At 36.6% G+C, this 20,912-nt stretch overlaps 1 protein-coding gene across 4 annotated transcripts in view; it reads right to left on the bottom strand.

The window, feature by feature from the left end:
* Positions 1-20,912, bottom strand: part of cblb (Cbl proto-oncogene B, E3 ubiquitin protein ligase) — a 104,655-nt gene that overhangs the window by 56,092 nt on the left and 27,651 nt on the right. For all 4 annotated transcript variants that reach the window (XM_012956753.2, XM_012956754.3, XM_012956752.3 and 1 more), the window contains exons 2-3: positions 18,214-18,464; positions 1,605-1,751 (exon numbers count right to left, since the gene is read on the bottom strand). In XM_012956753.2, the coding sequence (XP_012812207.1) occupies positions 1,605-1,751; positions 18,214-18,464 (398 nt within the window). The remainder of the gene's footprint in view (positions 1-1,604; positions 1,752-18,213; positions 18,465-20,912) is intronic.

Raw genomic sequence — 20,912 nt, forward strand, 5'->3', positions numbered from 1 at the left:
AAATGTTTCTGCTCATCAAAAACCGTTAACTATTAGTCAAAGATAACATAATTGAACACAAAATGCAGTTTTTAAATGAAGGTTTACGTTATTAAGGGAGAAAAAAAACTCCAAATCTACATGGCCCTGTGTGAAAAAGTGATTGCCCCCCTTGTTAAAAAATAACTTAACTGTGGTTTATCACACCTGAGTTCAATTTCTGTAGTCACCCCCAGGCCTGATTACTGCCACACCTGTTTCAATCAAGAAATCACTTAAATAGGAGCTACCTGACACAGAGAAGTAGACCAAAAGCACCTCAAAAGCTAGACATCATGCCAAGATCCAAAGAAATTGAGGAACAAATGAGAACAAAAGTAATTGAGATCTATCAGTCTGGTAAAGGTTATAAAGCCATTTCTAAAGCTTTGGGACTCCAATGAACCACAGTGAGAGCCATTATCCACAAATGGCAAAAACATGGAACAGTGGTGAACCTTCCCAGGAGTGGCCGGCCGACCAAAATTACCCCAAGAGCGCAGAGACAACTCATCCGAGAGGCCACAAAAGACCCCAGGACAACATCTAAAGAACTGCAGGCCTCACTTGCCTCAATTAAGGTCAGTGTTCACGACTCCACCATAAGAAAGAGACTGGGCAAAAACAGCCTGCATGGCAGATTTCCAAGGCGCAAACCACTTTTAAGCAAAAAGAACATTAAGGCTCGTCTCAATTTTACATCTCAATGATTGCCAAGACTTTTGGGAAAATAACTTGTGGACCGACGAGACAAAAGTTGAACTTTTTGGAAGGTGCGTGTCCCATTACATCTGGCGTAAAAGTAACACAGCATTTCAGAAAAAGAACATCATACCAACAGTAAAATATGGTGGTGGTAGTGTGATGGTCTGGGGTTGTTTTGCTGCTTCAGGACCTGGAAGGATTGCTGTGATAGATGGAACCATGAATTCTACTGTCTACCAAAAAATCCTGAAGGAGAATGTCCGGCCATCTGTTCCTCAACTCAAGCTGAAGCGATCTTGGGTGCTGCAGCAGGACAATGACCCAAAACCCACCAGCAAATCCACCTCTGAATGGCTGAAGAAAAACAAAATGAAGACTTTGGAGTGGCCTAGTCAAAGTCCTGACCTGAATCCTATTGAGATGTTGTGGCATGACCTTAAATAGGCGGTTCATGCTAGAAAACCCTCAAATAAAGCTGAATTACAACAATTCTGCAAAGATGAGTGGGCCAAAATTCCTCCAGAGCGCTGTAAAAGACTCGTTGCAAGTTATCGCAAACGCTTGATTGCAGTTATTGCTGCTAAAGGTGGCCCAACCAGTTATTAGGTTCAGGGGGCAATTACTTTTTCACACAGGGCCATGTCGGTTTGGATTTTTTTTCTCCCTAAATAATAAAAACCCTCATTTAAAAACTGCATTTTGTGTTTACTTGTGTTATCTTTGACTAATAGTTAATGTGTTTGATCATCAGAAACATTTTGTGTGACAAACATGCAAAAGAATAAGAAATCAGGAAGGGGGCAAATATATATATATATATATATATATGAAAGTCAGAAACTTAATGGGGTAAATAATATTTTTTGTCAGATTTCCCCTACCTCTCTCCAAAGAATTTCCTCCAGAATTCTGCAGCATCAGCTTTTGTGATACGAAAATTATCACCTTGAAATTGGCCACTTGGAAAAATTGCCTTTATTTCTGCCAACATATGGCTAAATATTAGGGAAAGTTTTGTAAGGTTTCGCCTGCAAAGACAAAAAGATACATTACTTAAGCAAGTTTTAGATTTTAAAAGCAAAACTGAAATGCTAACAAGAAAAAAATACCCTGGAACAGCATTTATTGAAAAATAAAAATATATATGTAGGTCATCTTCCAAGATTTTCCCCCCAAAAAGCAGATGAATCGGCTAAACCTACAGCGCAATAATGATTCTGTAAGAGGGGCCCAGCGACCGAGAGCTTTATTAGGGAAGGCCCATAAATAGAATACCCCTTGGCAGTGACAACTCTAAAAGCACTCTAATAACATTAAAAGGAAGATGCGATGAATCTATGCCACTTAGATAGCAACTTTTCCTAACCCCAATTCAGCAAGAAACAGTTAGGGTTCCTATAATGTGTTAACATTGTCACTATTAGAATGAAAGATTTGAATAAAGTTTGATTAAAAGATGCAAAGTATATATCTGAATGAAATCGGTTTTAATACTATGTAAGAGTTGCATTAGACTAGACTCTAGAAACATAAAAGCAATAATATATGTGATAGAGGACAAGCCAATATTTGACAATGTAAATGTATGTCCTGCTTTTTTCCCCTGAACCCCATTTATGAACAGATATTTCAGTGCTGCACTGACCAAAATGCATTTTCTGTACCAACTCTGCAAGATAAAAGATAATATAATGGAAAAACAGAGATGCCATGCAAGCTCTGAAGTAATCAAGAGGCATTGTGACCCTTTCCACCCTCCGTGCTCCCTGTTCTATTGAAAGGGTATGTTAGGTTTCAGGTGCAGTAAAGTACACAAAACAATTGGCACCTATGGCCATAATGATTGCCATGTATGGTGAGTGTGCTGCTTTTTGCCCACCAGTGTCAAATCATGTATGAAACTAATACCATTTCACAGAAGCAAAGCACAGGTAAAAAAAAGTTGCACCAGTTCAGGTACCATATACCAACCAATCAGCTACTACTTTCCTCTCTGACATCTAAAGCTGGGAACATTTTTTTTTCCAAGAATACTACATAGATAAATGTCACCCTTAATCCTAATTCTAATGTCCAAAAAGCAGACTTTTGCAATGTGAATCAAACATTAGTGGAAAAATCTGGCTTTGAGACTGATATTATTTAAAATCATTAATAAGATTGCTGAACCATTCTTTTCTCTGCCAGGAAACATGTGACTCAGAAAGCATTAGGGCAAGCAGAAAATGCAAAAAAAAAAAAAAAAGGTAAAAAAAATAATTTAAATATTAATGATGGCATGAACTTTTATCAAGAAATGATTTCAGTCAGAATTTGTTTTAAATACAAGCGTTTGCTCTACCATACTTCACAATAATGCTATAAAAAGGCTTCTAGACTTTTGTTTTTCAAGTTTTGTTGAAGATCTGAACATTTGTTTAATTCTGAGGCAAATTTCTGCAGGGCTCAAGTGAAAGCTCATGTATTGTTTGTATACACAAGCAGGAGGGTGGAAGGATATATTAGCATATAAAATCACACTTTTAATAACAGAACCTTAGCCAGGCTTAGTTTTGAAGCCCTTGAGTGCTATATCTAGGCAGATAATAACAAGATATTGCCTCACGTCATAGTCTGAATCTTCGCTCTTTTCTCCTTGGTAGATGCAATACTTACAACTTTTCTAAACTGAATTATGTTAATGCCACAGTTGTCTCCTGCCCGGAAACTTTGCTTACAGACTTACTTTAACTTTTACCCCTAAACTTAAACTATGAAAATGGAGGCTTTGACCAAATTTGAGACCTCTAAGGCCTATACCGGCTTAACCCTGTGACTATGTCCAGAGCCACTGCGCTGCCTGGGTGCAGGCATATGGAGTGGATTTTGGCACAGAAATGTGTGAGTATGCATATGGGTGCTTAAATCCGCTACGTGTGCCTGCACCCGGGCTGATGCAGTGGCTCCGGGCATAGTCCCAGGGTTTAGCAAAGGGGATGATACTCTGCCTGTGTTCATCCACTCAAACTGTAAATGTCTGAAAAGCCTGGGGTTACACAAGTACAAGTATTTTAGGACAACTGATCACAAGACAGGGGGATTTGGTGCTAAGGGGGCATGATCCCAATTCAAGTAATATTTACAAACAATTCCAAAAGTAATATCAACATACCACTACGTTGTGTAACTTATTACATTTCCAAACTGCTGTCATAATAATTTATGCTATAATATTTATTACTGATCTACAGTCACTTTCCTTTATACATTTTTTGTGTTTGGAAATGTAGCAGAGAAAAATGTGCGCTAATCATATGACAGGAATAGCTGTATGTGGTGGATAAAATAAAGAGACTGCATAACTACGTAGCTCTTCTGAAAATTGCTTGAATTGATACACGTGACAAACTGACACTTACTACTGGCTGTTAGGTGAATGGAATGAGACAGCCACCCTAAGTAATCATAGATCAACAGTTTTAAAAGGGCAGATATCACTCCTATTTTTACTTTAGCATTATTAGAGCACTCCATCCATCTTCATGAAATACCATGCTGGTGTGTCCCCAGGGCAGATGCTCATTTTTTAATCTTCCAACAGCTCAAAACTCACTAAATGGAAGACTGAAACCTCATGTGTTTTTCACATAAAATAAACAATGTTGAATGCTATAAGGTTTTTGTTCCACTTTCAGATTTTTAAAAAAATATTTTTTGTAAGATTTACGGCAATCTCCAGTACACGATCTATGCCAATGAAAAAAGCTATAAGAATTGGAGACAATATAAAGTATTGGCATCATTACTTGTGCCTGCAGACATACAATCATGCAATGAAAAAAAATGGAAAAACAAAGCCAGAGAACAACTTAAAACTCTCAAGAGCAACACTCCCGGCATTTCTTCTGTTTTCACGGATCAGTCTCTTTGTGCTTAATTAATGCTAAAATGTCTGAAAACACATTCCATGCTATTTATACTGAAGGAAACGGAAATAAATCTCAGTGATTTTCCAGACATCACCTTGGCTGCCAGTAATTTGCTCAATTACCTTTCTTTAGTAGTTTGCCTTTCGAGAACATGAACTGAACATTGCCTCAGGTGTGCGTTTTAATGTGCCTGGCACCTATTACAGCAAATGTGTTTGCTCACTGCACTCTGAAGTTTTTCCAATAGCAGTCGTGATAGGATATCTAAAAGGATTTCAGAAGGGAACAAAGAAAGTAATATGCAGAATTCATCCTTACTTCCTATATGAGGTAACATTTGTAACCCTTCCTTGGCACAAGGCAAGTAAACTTTGGACCTGCTGAAATTTTTGGGGGGAGGACTAGGAATGCTTGCCCACAATATTGCACAGTGACACAATCCTACTAGGGTCCTGCAGCTTTTACAGATATAAAAAAGGCAAGAGGGTCTAATTTTGAATAGATGCATACAACAGTACAGAAGTTGAAATTTTCAGTTCTTCAAGCTGCTATGGCTTTCAGGACTTGATATAGCCATGCCCTTGTACCTTGGACTTGTAGCAAACTGTAGATACTGCATCCAATACATAGCTAAAAGGCACAGGGGCACATTTATCAATGTGCATAAACCGAGGTATTTATTTGCTTTATGTCATTATATTAATTTATATTAAGTACAATATTTGAAGATAATTGCTAACTGGTTACTACTGATTCGGATGACTCAAATGTGCCCACTGCGAATAAATTATGCCCATACTACAGTGGATTGTTTATAGCCAATGCATCGATGCACTATGCCATGCGGAAACCAATTCTCTATTGGTTAGCGTGACCATTGTTTCTGGATGCTACATGCCATAATCAGGTATTAAATGATGAGATATTCACAGATGCTTGGTAAGAAGTATTTATGAGTTTTTTCGTCACCATTCCAAACAGTGAACAATCATTAAAGGTGACCTGTCACCTTAAGAAATAATTACAAATTGTTTTCTATTGTGTTTGTCAAGCAAAATAAATGTTACTTCCACCATACATGGTGCGAAGGGAGGGGGAATGTGAGGAGAGCAGCAACACCTAAGAGGTTCTGAATTGAAAGTGAAAGTAACTCTCTGCCCCACCTCTATGCCTAAGGCAATATGATTGACAGCTGGGATTTTTAAATGCTTTTAGAATGGGTATGGATGTGGTAATAAAAAAATAATTTTGGGTTTCTTGTTTAATTTGAAAAGGGCTTTTATTATACAGCTTTTTATGTCTGGGTGACGGGTCCACTTTAATGCTAGCCATACATGGGCTAATTAGATATAGGTACAAGATGACATGTAACAGCAGAAACTGTGGCTCCTTTTCACTTCCTCATCTGCCAATGCAAAATTTACCAGTCAACATAGTGCTTCAGCAGATGCCATTTACAAACCTGCCCAATTTCAAACTGGACAATATTCACAGTACATGGCTGAGATTAGTAGGTACCAAAGAACTGAATACAATCTGGAAAAGCACCGCATTACAGCAACGCTTGAGGTCTTATACAGCCCTTTATCAAGCTTGAAGCAAGAACATCATTCTTTACCATGTATGGGGATTAAAGAAAGGAATCCAGCCTTACATGGTCAACATAAAACTTTGTAACCTTGTTACCTTTTCTTGAAAGTATTATATTTTTATTTGTCATGAACCCCTATTGTACGTTGAATTGAAAGGCAATTAAAAACTTTAAGTTACAATAACATCACAAGTATAATACAATAAAATTCATATTTTCGTGACAATAATTGCCCATGCCACGTTCCGGTTTTACATACTGTGCTTTGGAACAAAAGCATTGGTTTGCCATTGCTATTTAAACAAATGTACCCAAAGATTGAGTGCCTTTCAGACAAGTGGCGGTTTGCTTTTGTGTGACTGCTGGTTGCATGTAGCAATTATAGTCCAAGGAGCGCTATGGAAAACTTTAATAATAAAGCCCTCCCGACTGCTTTTATAGAAGCTGTTTTCTCAAGATAATTGCATTTTAATTGAAAGGAAAAGCACACAGAAATAAATTATTTACCTCAACCAGGACCTAAAATGTTCTAATTTTATATTTAAGTGCAACTTTACTTAAGGCTTTAAAAAAGTTTTTTTTTTAGGATCATTTTTAAAAATGTCTTTATGGGTTTCCTGACATTGCTAATAAAAGAAAAAAACATTTAACACATTCCTAAAGAAAATAAATTCCCAAAATATTAACATAAAACAATATTATAGGTTGGGGGACCACAGTTATTTTTAAACAACGAGGTGGTCAGTGAACTGCAAAGAAAAAGATGGAGCCAAACATCAGTTTGGTACGCGTGTTCTAAAGTAATAAATGTGACTGTATTATTCTGTGGCCCATGTGAGCATGTCAGATATTACATGTAGTGGTTGTTCATCCCAACTGTAACAAATCAATCATTTGAAATTATGGACTGTGCTGCACTCATCAGTACCAGTTGTCAGCACTAGTGATTACGGGTACCCAACCTAGTTTTTTTGTTTTTTTTTTAAACCAGACACTTATCTGCTGCTGGTAACATTCAGTAATCTGCCTGGACTGTACAAAGTATTCTCTTAAATATTCTCTTAACAGTAAGACAAGAACAGCTCTAACAGATTACTACACAGCATGACCAATTCAGACAGAAAAACGGTCTATCCAATACAATCCTAAATTCCTCAACTGTTTTGCATTAGATTTAGAGCAGACAAAACATTAATTTTGGAGTAGGAATTTGAAACATATAATTCTTTCAATCAGCTATTATTGTAAAATAATAGGTACATATGAAAAAAGCATCAGAATTTCAGTGACTGCAGATTCTCTTGATTGACATGAACAGATTATTCATACAGCATAAAAGACTTAAGCTGGTTGCAACTCATAATTCATTTACAGTTACAGGAAGAAACTATTTACAAAAACAAGGTGAGCACTTAAAGGGGCAATATGCCCCCTTGTTCAACATAATTTCAATAAATACATACTTTCTGCCTATTATTTTATTGCACAAATTCTAATTTCAGGAGCTAAATAGGAAAAACAGGAAAAAAGCACCTTTTCGTGTTTACGTAATATGGTAGATAGTTTCCTAGGTAGAGATTATCCCCCTACAAATTAAACTTCTGTTTATCTATGCACTGGTACTATAATTATCTGCCTCACAAGAACTTAACATGGTGTAGCTCAATAAATAACAAAAATCATCGATTTTGCATTATTGAACAACTGACAAAAAGTATGTTCAGCACAAGCACTACTCATTCAATTTATGTTTAACAAGGTAGTGTACTGCCCCCTTAAAGCACAGAGAAAACCATGTAAAGTATATATAGTACAATTAGTTTTTACAGCATCAGCACAGAATCCTTGTAGCACAATCACCTAGTTGGGCAGATATGGTGGTACAGTTTTTCCCACAACACCAAAGTAGTAAACAAGACAGCTGAAAATATTAAACATGGTTCAACTCATAATAATCATATAATGATAAAAAAATCATCTATCCTGAAACAAGGCGATGGAACCTAGAAAGTCTTCTTCCTTTGTATGAATTTTAATACATCTAAATATGCAAATAAAAGAAAAAAAAATTTTTACACAAAAAATTGTAAAATGCTGAGCAAATCTTCAAAAAAAATGCCTGTGTGGCTTGCAATGTATTGGTATTATTTTTAATAATCTGTAGGATGAGGAGTATATGAGTATATTCACTTTTAATCTTTATTTTTTATATCAGCAGATCACAGACACAATAGAATTTTATGGTAAATAGACAATGTTATGATGATATTGTACATGTATGTAGTGTGCATGTTCAAGGGATCACTAAAGTACGTATCTGTATCACGAAATCCGATCATTTTTGATGATCGCAAATCAAATGAAAATTCTTTCCATTTGAATATGAAAATTTCCTACTTACACTCCGAAATTTTCGTATCAAAACAATTGTTTGCGATAGTCACAAAATTTTTGTATTCATAAACGGCGGGAAAACCTTTCTGACTTTGAACCTTCTGTGCATGGTTTTGGAAGCCTCCTATAGGACTCAATGGCACTCTGCAGCTCCAACCTGGCCCAAGGAAAGTCACAATACTGAAGCTTGAATGAATACGAAACTGTTGTACTCGGTGCGACAATACGGTTTTGTCACACAAATTTTGTCGCAAAGTACGAAAAGGTTGCGCAAAATACGAAAAAGTAGCAGAAAATACGCACAGTACGTTCAAATACGATTTTTTTGTAATTCGTACCTGTCGGACTTTAATAAATAGACCCCTAAATTTATTTGTCATTAGTTTAAACTATTAGTTACGATCCACAATTTTTTATCTTTGGCGCAACAATCCATCTTAAATGGATATATGTATGTATGATGCTTCTGCTATCCACGGGTAACACATGTGTGTGGTTTTAGAGTACCTCTCTATAGCAGATGTATAATATTACACAATTTGGTGTATGTATCATCTAGTTTACTCTGGAGAACTTGGATTTTAGGTGGCCTTTTGCACTGTTGAGATTATATGGCCTAGCTATTGGAGCATTTAGGTTTCCACAGTTAGTTTGTAGTACCGTTATCGGACCCCTTTTCTGGAAACCTATTGTCCAGAAAGTTCCGAATTATGGAATGGCCATCTCCCATAGACTCCATTTTAATCAAATAATTCACATTTTTAAAAATGATTCCCTTTTTCTCTGCAATAATAAAACAGAACCTTGTACTTGATCCCAGCTAAGATATAATTAGTCCTTATTGGAGGCAAAACAATCCTTTCAGGTTTAATAACTGTGTAAATAATGTTTTTAGCAGACTTTAGGTAGGGGTTCCAAATTACATTCTGGATAATGGGTCCCATACCTCTACAGGTATAGGACCTGTTATCAAGAATGCTTGGGACCCAGGATTTTCCAGATAAGGGATATTTCTATAATTTGGATCTCCATAACTTAAGTCTGCTAAAAATCATTTAAATATTGAATAAACCCAATAGGCTTGTTTTGCCTCCAATAAGGATTACTGTAATTATATATTGATTAGGATCAAGAATGAGGTACAGTTTTATAATTATAGAGAAAAAGGAAATCATTTTTAAAAATTAGAATTATTTGCTTATAATGGAGTTTATGGGAGATGGCCTTTCCGTAATTCAGAACTTTCTGGTTAACGGATTTCCGAATAAGGGATCCCATACCTGTAGTGGAAATACATGTGTATTTGTGTCAATTCTTGACCTGATGGTTGTATATATTTTTTTGTTTCTGGTGCAGGCAATAATGTAAACACTCTTTTAATTAGATATAAAACCCAATTAGATTTTTTTTTAATTGCAGAAAATTACTTGATAAAACCCCCAGAAGTAACAGGGAACTTGTAAGGCTGATGCCAGACGTGGCGTAGGGCTGATATTTTCGGCAAGCGGAAAAACGCTTGGCGAAAATACAGCCGTACGCCTGCTACTTGTGCCTGCACCCGAATTAATGAGATACGCTCGGGTGCAGGCACATGTAGCCGATATACGCATGAAAACGCGAGAGAATACAAAGTCTCCATGTCAAAGTATCCATGTCTCTAACAATAACACTCAGATTTTACTTGAATCATTACTAATTAGCATATACTGAATCCTAATTAGTTAAAATAGTCAAATATTTACCCTTCTCTGGATTATTAGAAACGTCAGGACTGTAAACCCTAAAGGTAATGCCGGAGGTGTAACAAAAATGTTGAAAAAAAAATCTAATCCAACTGCATCAGCAGCAAAGAATATTTGGTCTACTGCTTTACAATATAGAAAACTAAAGCAAAATGTTAGTTTTGTCAATTTTCAGTTAATCAAATAATAACTTGACATGTAAAGCACATTAAACATCTCTTTCACAGGAACATATATTGAGGAACAATGAGAAACACAGATGACTGTAATGAAATGCAACAGGAGATAGTAGGGTTGCTTAGAAACACTCCGCAAATCTAAATGATTGGCGCCATTTCCCTATAGCATCGTCACAGTATTTTCCCCCTATTTGAATTTATGTTAATCTTACACCTAAACTACAATAGCCAGTATTTTAAAACAAAAACACGCACTTCTAAAGCAGCTTTTCATATTGCAAATTACAACAGAACACTTTCCATAACAAATTTAATTGACAATTATAGCTTTTTAAAGTAAGAAACTCTTACGAATGTTCCCCCCAGTTTTCATAATGGATTTCCATATACTTACACAAAAGGAGAAAGATTGCTAGGAACATGGATTGTGTTTCAAGCAGCTTCCAGTAACAGCCAATAATGCTAATCAAATGCACTGCAATGGAAGCAGTTTACTGTAATTTTGTTATTAAATTCAAAATAGGCAGAAGTGAAACAAAATGCACTTCAAAAGACCCTATAAAAACAGCTTCAAACACTCCGCTTATATTTTATTTTGCTTGAGCACACGTAGGTACATTTATAATTACTGTTCCTTTGATCTGAAATTGTGACAGGAACCCTACTTACCAACATGATTATTTCTGGCATGCCAAATTTTTCATTACAATCTCAGTTTTTAATTAACTACACACAGAGCTACAGTATATTAAAGGAAGAATTATTTTTTTGCCATATCCCTTTGTAATATATGCCACTTACAAAGAAAACATATGCAACATGAATTAAATCAAATACCACCAGACCCATAATCTTTTAGCTAGTAGAATATGACATTTTTCTTGCTTCTTGTAAGATATTAAAAAAAAAAAAGTTGAAATATGATCATCTAGCTCGAGGAATAAAAGAAGATTAGGAATGCTTAAGACTAAGCATTGTTTATAGTGGCTAGGTTTGGGTCACAATAATAAAGCAATTATATATTCACCTAATGGGGGGTAAGGCCCCATCTAGAATATGCTGTTCAGTTTTGGTCTCCAGTGCTCAAACGGGACATTATTGAGTTAGAGAGGGTCCAGAGAAGGGCACCTAAGCTGGTAAAGGGTATGGAAAGTCTCCGTTATGAAGAAAGACTGGCCAAGTTGGGTCTGTTTACACTGGAGAAGAGGCGCTTAAGAGGTGACATGATAACTATGTATAAATATATAAGGGGATCATATAATAACCTTTCTAATGCTTTATTTACCAGTAGGTCCTTCCAACGGACACGAGGGCACCCACTCCGTTTAGAAGAAGGGAGGTTCCATTTAAATATTGGAAAAGGATTTTTTACACTGAGAGCTGTGAAGTTCTGGAATTCCCTCCCCGAATCAGTTGTGCTGGCTGATACATTATATAACTTTAAGAAGGGGCTGGATGGATTCTTAGCAAGTGAGGGAATACAGGGTTATGGGAGATAGCTCTTAGTACTAGTTGATCCAGGGACTGGTCCGATTGCCATCTTGGAGTCAGGAAGGAATTTTTCCCCTCTGCGGCAAATTAGAGAGGCTTCAGATGGGGTTTTTTGCCTTCCTCTGGATCAACTAGTAGTTAGGCAGGTTATATATAGGCATTATGGTTGAACTTGATGGACGTATGTCTTTTTTCAACCCAACTTACTATGTTACTATGTTACTAATTAAAAATATATACTTCTAAAATATAGACACAGTGACTGATATAGGCCTGTGATTCTATCATCACCATTATCGTATCATTAATCATGAGCTGACTGAAAATCCCTTGTTTTAAAAGGTATTTTAGATGCTAGCATTATTTGCCATTTTCATTTCAGCATACATTTCACCATTACTATAAATGCATTAGTACCCACTGGCATAAACTGGAACTCTGCTTTATGCCATTTTTTGGTCACTCTACCAAAAGGATATATGTGAAAACTTGAATCCATTGCTGGATTCAGGCTGCAGCCCCAAAACTTTTAACAGGGATCAGAAAAATCAATATTCAGATAGATAACTCGTGATTTTACAAGTATGGATAAAAACAGGTAATGGCTGTCTATGCATGTAAAAGATATGATGTAAAAGACATTTTTTGGATATACCACCAGTAAATACTGAATATCGTTCTTGACCACGTAACCCAGTGTGTGTGGATGCTGTTTGCAGATTTAAATGTATCTGATTATGTATCAGAGGAAAAATGGCCACTGGGTGAAAGCTGCTTATTTGCTTTAGGAAAATATGATGGTGCTAGAAAACAGAGGGGATATATGCAGTACAAATGATGCCACTTGGGTGGGGGAGACGTGCCCAACTGATATACACTGTAGGTAAATGTAGGCTTTACATCTTGTTTAGACGATGCTTAGAAAAAAAATGCCTAGCTATGACTATGTACAAATAGAGTGCCAATCTTATTAAACTGCCTTGATGTAAAAAGTTTACAAGTACATAGTCTTAAATATATCTTACACTCTCTCTCCTTTTCTAACATTTTGAGCAATAGGGTTTCTTTGCCCAAGTGTTCCGTAGCACTGCAGACCACCACTAATATGCCTGAAAGACAGCACTTCCAAGCAACTGCCATTAAGATTAATGGGATACAATTTTTGGTGTTTTCTTGTGTGCCAGGGGTGCCATTAAAGCTTGAGCAAAAAAAAAAAAATCTTGGAATCACTGCATAAGCTATTTGCCCTTTACATTACAAATATAAAGCTCTACTGAAAATGTTTACTTCTGTACCCTTGGTAAATACACGATAAGTACGCTGTGTGCTATTTAAACAGATATACAATTTTAAATCATTACTTTACCTGTTGCTTTAAGGCTAAAATTAAACATAGGACATGTTGCAGCACAGCATAATGGAAAATAACGTTACCAGATGTTTTCCACTAACATACTGTAAATGCAATAGTTACTAAACTATGAAAACAGCATCAATCAAAAAAAAAAAAATCAAACTGTATTCCACTGAATTAAAAGAATGAGTTTCAAATCTCTTGTAATAGTAATTTAGAGTAAAATATGTGGGTTGATGCACTTCCACAGATAGCCCATTCCTTTTATTAGAAATACACGGGGCAAACTTTTCAAACTTGCGGTAACAGCTTCTCCTTTAAAGGAACAGTAACACCAAAAAATGAAAGTGTATAAAAATAATTAATATATTATGTACTATTGCCCTGCACTGGTAAAAGTTGTGTGTTTGCTTCTTAAACACTACTACAGTTTATATAAATACCCTGCTGTGTAGCCATGGGGGCAGCCATTTAAATTGAAAAAAGGAGAAAAGGCACAGGTTACTAAGCAGATAACAGATAAGTAGCATAGATTCCTATTGTATTCTACACAGTTATCTGTTATCTTTTTATGTAACAGTCCCTTCAATTACATTTTTGCAACCTGCCTGATAAATGAGCAAATCAACCTTGGTACAAAGATACTGTTTGCGATTATCCACTTAGCATCCCACTTAGCATGCATATGCTGATAACTGTTCAAAATGTTATTGGTACAGTTACATGAATGGCCAGCTTAGGTGTACACAAACTTGTAAATGTAACATTTTGGCACCCCCAAGTGACTTAGCCTTTCCTTCTCCTTTAAGGGCTCTAGCACACGGGGAGATTAGTCGCCCGCGACAAATCTCCCTGTTCGCGGGCGACTAATCTCCCCGAGTTGCCATCACCTGCCATCCCAACGGCAAAAGTGTAAGTCGCCGGTGGGATGGCACACGTGGCGGTGCGATTTCGGAAATTCGCCGAAAAAGCCTCGCAAGGCAACTTCGCCGATTTGCCGAAATCGCGCCGCCGCGTGTGCCATCCCACCGGCAACTTACATTTTCGCCGGTGGGATGGCAGGTGATGGCAACTCGGGGAGATTAGTCGCCCACGAACAGGGAGTTTTGTCGCGAGCGACTAATCTCCCCGTGTGCCAGAGCCCCAAAGGTGCACAATTTATAATGTTTTATCTGGCTAGAAATGCTTTATTTCACATACTGAAATGACTGTACCAGTACCAGATGCATGTGAATTCTCTATATCATCATAGTCAAGGTTGCCTAACTATTTTTAACTCATTTTTTCAGGTGTTTTCACAAATGGAAATATTCTTAACAGTTTAGTAATTCTGGCTTTGTATAAAAGAATGAAAAAAAATACTGGACCTTATAAAAAGACTTAAATGCTTTCTGCAAAACCAGTAAATATTGTTTATAAATACACAAAGTCATCTATTACGTGTGACAAAGATATTTCAGTCTATAAGAGCCATATGTTATTCCTCTACAGCAGGATAATTCCTCCCCCACCCCCAAAGGCTTAGTGACTGAGATATCTGCAAGCAATTAGAATCCTTTCCTCGTGAGGCATAAAGAGTTCGATTAGAAGAGGGGGAAAAAGGAAACATATGAACAGGATGTTGCTTTTTGTTATAAGGCTCACGTGCCTTTGGAAGCAGTCTCATTTAAAAGGCTATTTTGAAAGCTATTGTAATAACCACAGTCATCAAGGCTTTAGGTTATAATAGAACTAGTGTTCTGCATGCAAGAAAAGAATAGAATGACTGTGCTGAGGCATTGACACTAATCATTTAAACAAACAGGTTTATACTAAGCTGTACTCTGAGTTTTCTTAGCATAAAAGTAGTAATACCACATACAAATAGTTAGGGCTACAACTTTTCTCAAAGGATACAGATGGCTGATAGAGTGACAAATTACATTCTTGACATTATGTCTAATGAAACAGGAATGGTAACATTTAACAAATGTTTCTATTGTCAGGTTTGCCAGATTTAGCATTATGCTATCTTTGAGTATCAGCCATATATACCTTAGCTCTAAAGCGAAATATGAAAAGTTTTTTTTTAAATGCTTATAACTTTATACTTTCATACAAGACACACATGCCATGTATGCTCAGTGTTTTCCCCATACATAGGCCAGATAGACAGTTTTCACTTTGCAGCTATAACAGATTGAAGTAAAGTTGACCTTAAATAAAAATCAATAAATGGCTTGAAATTCAGTAACCAGCAACATCCAAAGAGAATGTGCCTATATATAAACCATCACTTCATTCTTTTTTACTTGCCAAGATCTAGCAAAGCAAAGGGAAATTCATATTTTATTAGATACTCAGCAGGCTGACAACTTCAGTATTGAAATCAACTATGTCTATATCATAGGTCAAGTAGACATGTCTGTTTAAACTTTCAGTCCTTGATAATAACGGTCTTACAAACAACTACACTACATGGCACCAATATATCTGATGGAAACCATTTCAATGTCGCACTCATTGGTGGAATAGCTGTAGAATGAACCTCAAGCTTTTAAACATTTTCAGTGGGCCACATCACAGCATGTCAAGTTTTTATTGTTAATTTTGTTTAAGCCTCTGGTTTGCTAGTGTTGGGTTCAGTAGATGTCAGGACAACACCTGTCTGAATGTGTCAATTTAGTGGGGGAGAATTAATGATATGGGCTGTTATATATGGTTTGGCCCATGGTTTCAGTGAAAGCAAACTTTAATACCACAATGTAGAAAGACATTCTTGATCAGTTTGTGCTTCCAGCTTTGTAGCAGTAGTATGGAGAAGACCCTAAGCTATTATAAAATGGTAATGACTCTATACACAAAGCAAAGTCCATACAGAATTTTTCTGCAGAGTTGGAAGTGGGAAAAATGTTAAATGACTTGAACAGAGCCGTGACCTTAACTCACTTGAACACAATAAGATAAAATAGAACACAGACTACAAGCCAGACTTGATGGTTGAATATTAGAGCCCAACCTCACTAATGGTTGTGTGGCTGAGTGAAAGCAAATACCACAAACAATGTTCCAACTAGCTGAAAGAATGCCCAAAAGAGTAAAGATGTTTTATCAGCAAAGGGAGGACCAAGTTCACATTAATACCTTTGGTTTAAATGAGATGCTTAACAGGAAGGTATCTTTTACATACAACAACCAAGAATAACCTGTAAACTATAGCTTTATAAACAGTAATTAGAGATGTTATAAGTTACAATTTATTCTTTTTGTCACGTGTATATAAAATAATATACCACCTACTTTAAAAAGAAAATGAGCATACAAAAAAAACTCAAATTTACATCTATATAAAAGCACTTGGCCTTCTCAGTGATTTGTAATAATCTTTAACAGAATTGTACATCCTATAAATCTGGTATGTCTTTTGACTACTTACCAGTTTCGTCATTAAGGGTGAAGACAGACAGGGAGATTAGTCAGCGCAATTTTTAAAATCTAGTTGCAATGACTACTGCTAAATTAACCGCAACTTTTACCTATGCGGGTACCTTCGCATGCGGTGATTTACATATTTGAGAACAGAGGTAGCATTTTGTAAATTTTTTTACAAAATTATGGTGACAAATCGCCCCATCTCTCTTTTCCCTATATCGACCAAAAATACACCCAAAACATTTTATTTGGACAATGGTAAATTTAGTACAACCTAATCCTAGTATACCACAATACAAGAATAACTCATCATTATCCTGTTTGTTCCTTTGAGTTGTTAACTAAGCTGGAATTTGGAAGCTGGAACTTCCACCAACTTGCACAACAATGTAACTTTTAGCTTTTGACTGATGTGGTCATAGGGGTCCCCACCTTTGTTCTCTCATTAATGAACAGCAGCTGTATTTTAACTTACTTTCTACAGCTAATATTCAAGGTGTTGAAAATATTAGTATGTCAAAAAGTGTGTAATGTCTTAAAACCAGTTAGGTAACTATCATAAATCAAAACAAGACAAGACAAGACTTTTTTTTCTGGCAGGAACAAAATAAACTCTGTGTCAATATTACAAATACAAATAATCTTATAGTGGCAGATTTATTAAAATGCGAGTTTAGAGTTTAATACATGAAAACTCACCCACATTCTATTCATTCCTATGGGATTTTTAGAAGCGTAGTTATCAAATGGTGAGTTCTAATTTTCACCCATTGGTAAATACACTTCTACAAGTCCCATAGGAATAAATAGAGCGTAGGTGAGTTTTTAGTGATTATAATCCCCTAACATTTGTCACCCTGCCAGTGATTGTACCATTACTGCTCTTTTAATGCAGTCATTTCTAAAGCTGGCCATAAACGTTCAGATTTTAGTCTTGTTCTGACGAGCATTTGTATATCAATTGTATGTTTAAATGCAAAGATCTAAAACGATCCTATAATTTCATTTTCAATACATGCATAGATTTTATCATTATCCGACCAAAATCTTCTAACCTGTCTGATTGACTAAACAAGTTATCGCCATGGTACATGGTGCTGAAATCCAGCTGAAAAACAGTTCTTTCTGCATCATTTCAAATTCTGGCAGGGGAAGAGGGACTAAAACACTAATGTTACAAATTGTAACAAATTCTCTACAGCTTACAGACAGCAGGTAGGAACTAAATAACCCACAATGCAAAGTATTTTTAATTATTTTATAAACCAATGCAATTTATCCAAATATGAAAACTTATCTGAAAACAGCCTCTGAAAACTTAAAGCACCTCAATAAGACAAAGAGGTAGCAACATTTCATTATGGGAAACATATCTGAATGAAGAGTTTGCCCGATTACTAAGTCGTACTAAGGACATTACCTTTCCTGTGACTGCTCCTCATACATTCTCTCTTTCCCTTCTTTGAAGAGTCGTATAGCCCGCTTTGATTTCTTCATTAGGCTGTCAATGTAGATTTTAAAATACTCATTTTCACTCAGTTGTGCAAGTTTTTGGTTGTCATCGTATTTGCTCAGAATCAGTCGTAAATGTTGATATGTGTCAGGTAAAATATCAAGTATATAAGGTGGGCTGTTCTTCAACTGTAGCTTTGGGTTCTGGCATAATCTGACCTGGAATAAGAAATGGTAACATAAGTCACATTGCTATTTTTAAAAAGTTTATAAATTAACCTGGGCATGTTTATATGGGTAATTCCACACAATGCTGGAGTAATTACAAAGGAACGTACATGTGTTCCTGCTCCCATGATATCTATTTAACCTGACACACAGCACATAAATCACTAGCCTTGGGTATATTTTTCATTGTTGTTTCCCTGTACAAACAAAACTCATGCAGATTTAGAAGACACAGATACAGATGTTGTGTATTTGGAGGCATAGAAGGATCAGGGAACACATAGGCTCCTTAATGCGGTCCACAGTCCAACGGTGCCTATGCTGCCGTTGTAATTCAACCGTTTGGTCCTAAGACCATCTTCTACACGTTGGCATCCTCTTCTTGTAGTTCACGGACACAAAGCCTGCTGCAGCATGCACAGTTGTAGCTAGGTCCGGGAGCAGCCTCAACTGCGCATGCACCTGCAGGCTCTCTGTAAGTGGAATGAATGAAGAGGGTGCAAACAGGCTCCTGTGAACTCTGCTGCACATGTCTGCATGTATGTGACAGATTTACAAGCAGGAACACGTTTCAAAGGAATAAACTGTGCAATAAAGTAGCAGGGTAGGAGGCCAGTTGAGGGGAACTGGCGTTTAGTTCTGCCTACCCATAGTTCTGGCCTTGCTCACAAGATCCAAACATGAAGTAGCTTCAACTTCTCTGTTAGTCCTGATTAGCTCAAGAAATAACAACAAATGATAAAAAGGGGTATATTGTTCCTTTTTATCATCTGAATTAATATATATAAGTTCAAATGACTCTTTTCTTACTTTATATTTTTGTTTTAATTAAAGAGTTCCTCCACCTAAAACCTGTTTTTATCTAATGAAATAGGTAAAGTATAAATCAAGGCAACTTTCCATTACATATTAAATAGAACTTTGTAATGGCCTTACAGTACATGCATTTAAAATCATTATCTGTCTCTAACTGCTTACATTGCCTGCACTACTTTCTCTAACATGTGAAACAATGTAGCAGAAGTATCTAATTACAACCTGAAAGAAACCTGTTGTCAAATATCATACCCCAAAAAAAAAAAAGCCATAATGTTTTGAATACCAACTTCATTAACAAATAACCCATTTAGAAACATGCAACACACTTTTTATAGCACAGAGAACCACTAAATAAATAAAAAGGCTAAAGGTGGCTATACACGTAACGATTTTCGATCTTTCGTGCGACCATTGGTTGCACAAAAGCTTGTTCCCACCCTCCACAGACGTTCAGGGCTGAATCTTCAGATATGGAGGTAGAAACAACAGGAATTCTACCTCCTTCTGCCAATTCAGCCCTGAACGTAGATTTTGCACAGGCGCCTTCAATGACACCCAATCAAAACCTTTAACCTGGCTGATTGGCAAGTCGACCATTATCCGCAGCCTTTTGCGATATCGGTCGCCTCGTCAAGCCGCCATACATGCACCGAATATCATACGAAACCATCATCGTTGCGTGTATGGCCAGCTTTACACAGACAAACTGATACACAAAACTGGATATACAGGAATCAGAGCAACAAACTTAACCATATCTAAGAAGTCTTGTCCTGAAGATACAAACTAAAAATGAATACAGTGAAAGAATACAGTGAAAGTATGAGCAAGAACAATATCTGTGGGTTTAATGTGGTGACCGGCATAATGTGATTCCAGCTCAGCTTACCAGGTGCAACAGTATGTGTGGGTGGAAGACTATATTTCACAATAACAAAAGCGGCATAAAGAACAGAAAAGAAGAAATGACTAGCTAGCCTTGTGAAGTTTTATTATCCGAAGAAGAATCTTTACCTTTTGACAAGTTAGTTGTTTCAACCAGGGCCACTATACACTTAAAGGAGAACTAAAGCTCACAAAAGTAGTAAGGTAGAAATGCTACACATTATGTTTTGGGTTCCGTAACAGCTCAAGGCACAGGGACAATCTGTGCCTCTGAAGAAGCCCCAGTAGCTTCCCTTATTTTCTGATGCTCTGTACTGCTGTCAGTTACTGAGTTTAGGGACCTATACTGTATATATAGACTATACACTTCAAAATACAAGGCTAATTAGTAATGAATTCAAATTACATGGCAGAATCAGAATTTAATAATCAGCCTGTAGCATCAGCTTATATCACAGGCCAATCTCATTTTCTGCTTGAAAATTTACAATGGCCCCTAAGCTTAGCTTCCTAAGAGCTGCCCAGAGTACACTGAGCATGTGCTGTGCCACCAGCAGTCCTAAAAAAATCCAAGATGGGGAGCTCCTCTGACATCTTTGAAGGTCTGGATTATAACTGTTCTAGAGATGCTGAACATTTAGGCTGGTGCATTAAGCAGCAGAATATAAAAGATGGCATTTCTAGCAATATTTGGTTTTATTTTTTGTTTTAAAGGCCTCTCTCTGTTCAGACAAT

This window comes from Xenopus tropicalis, chromosome 2 (assembly GCF_000004195.4).
Source record: "Xenopus tropicalis strain Nigerian chromosome 2, UCB_Xtro_10.0, whole genome shotgun sequence".
Taxonomy (NCBI): Eukaryota; Metazoa; Chordata; class Amphibia; order Anura; family Pipidae; genus Xenopus; species Xenopus tropicalis.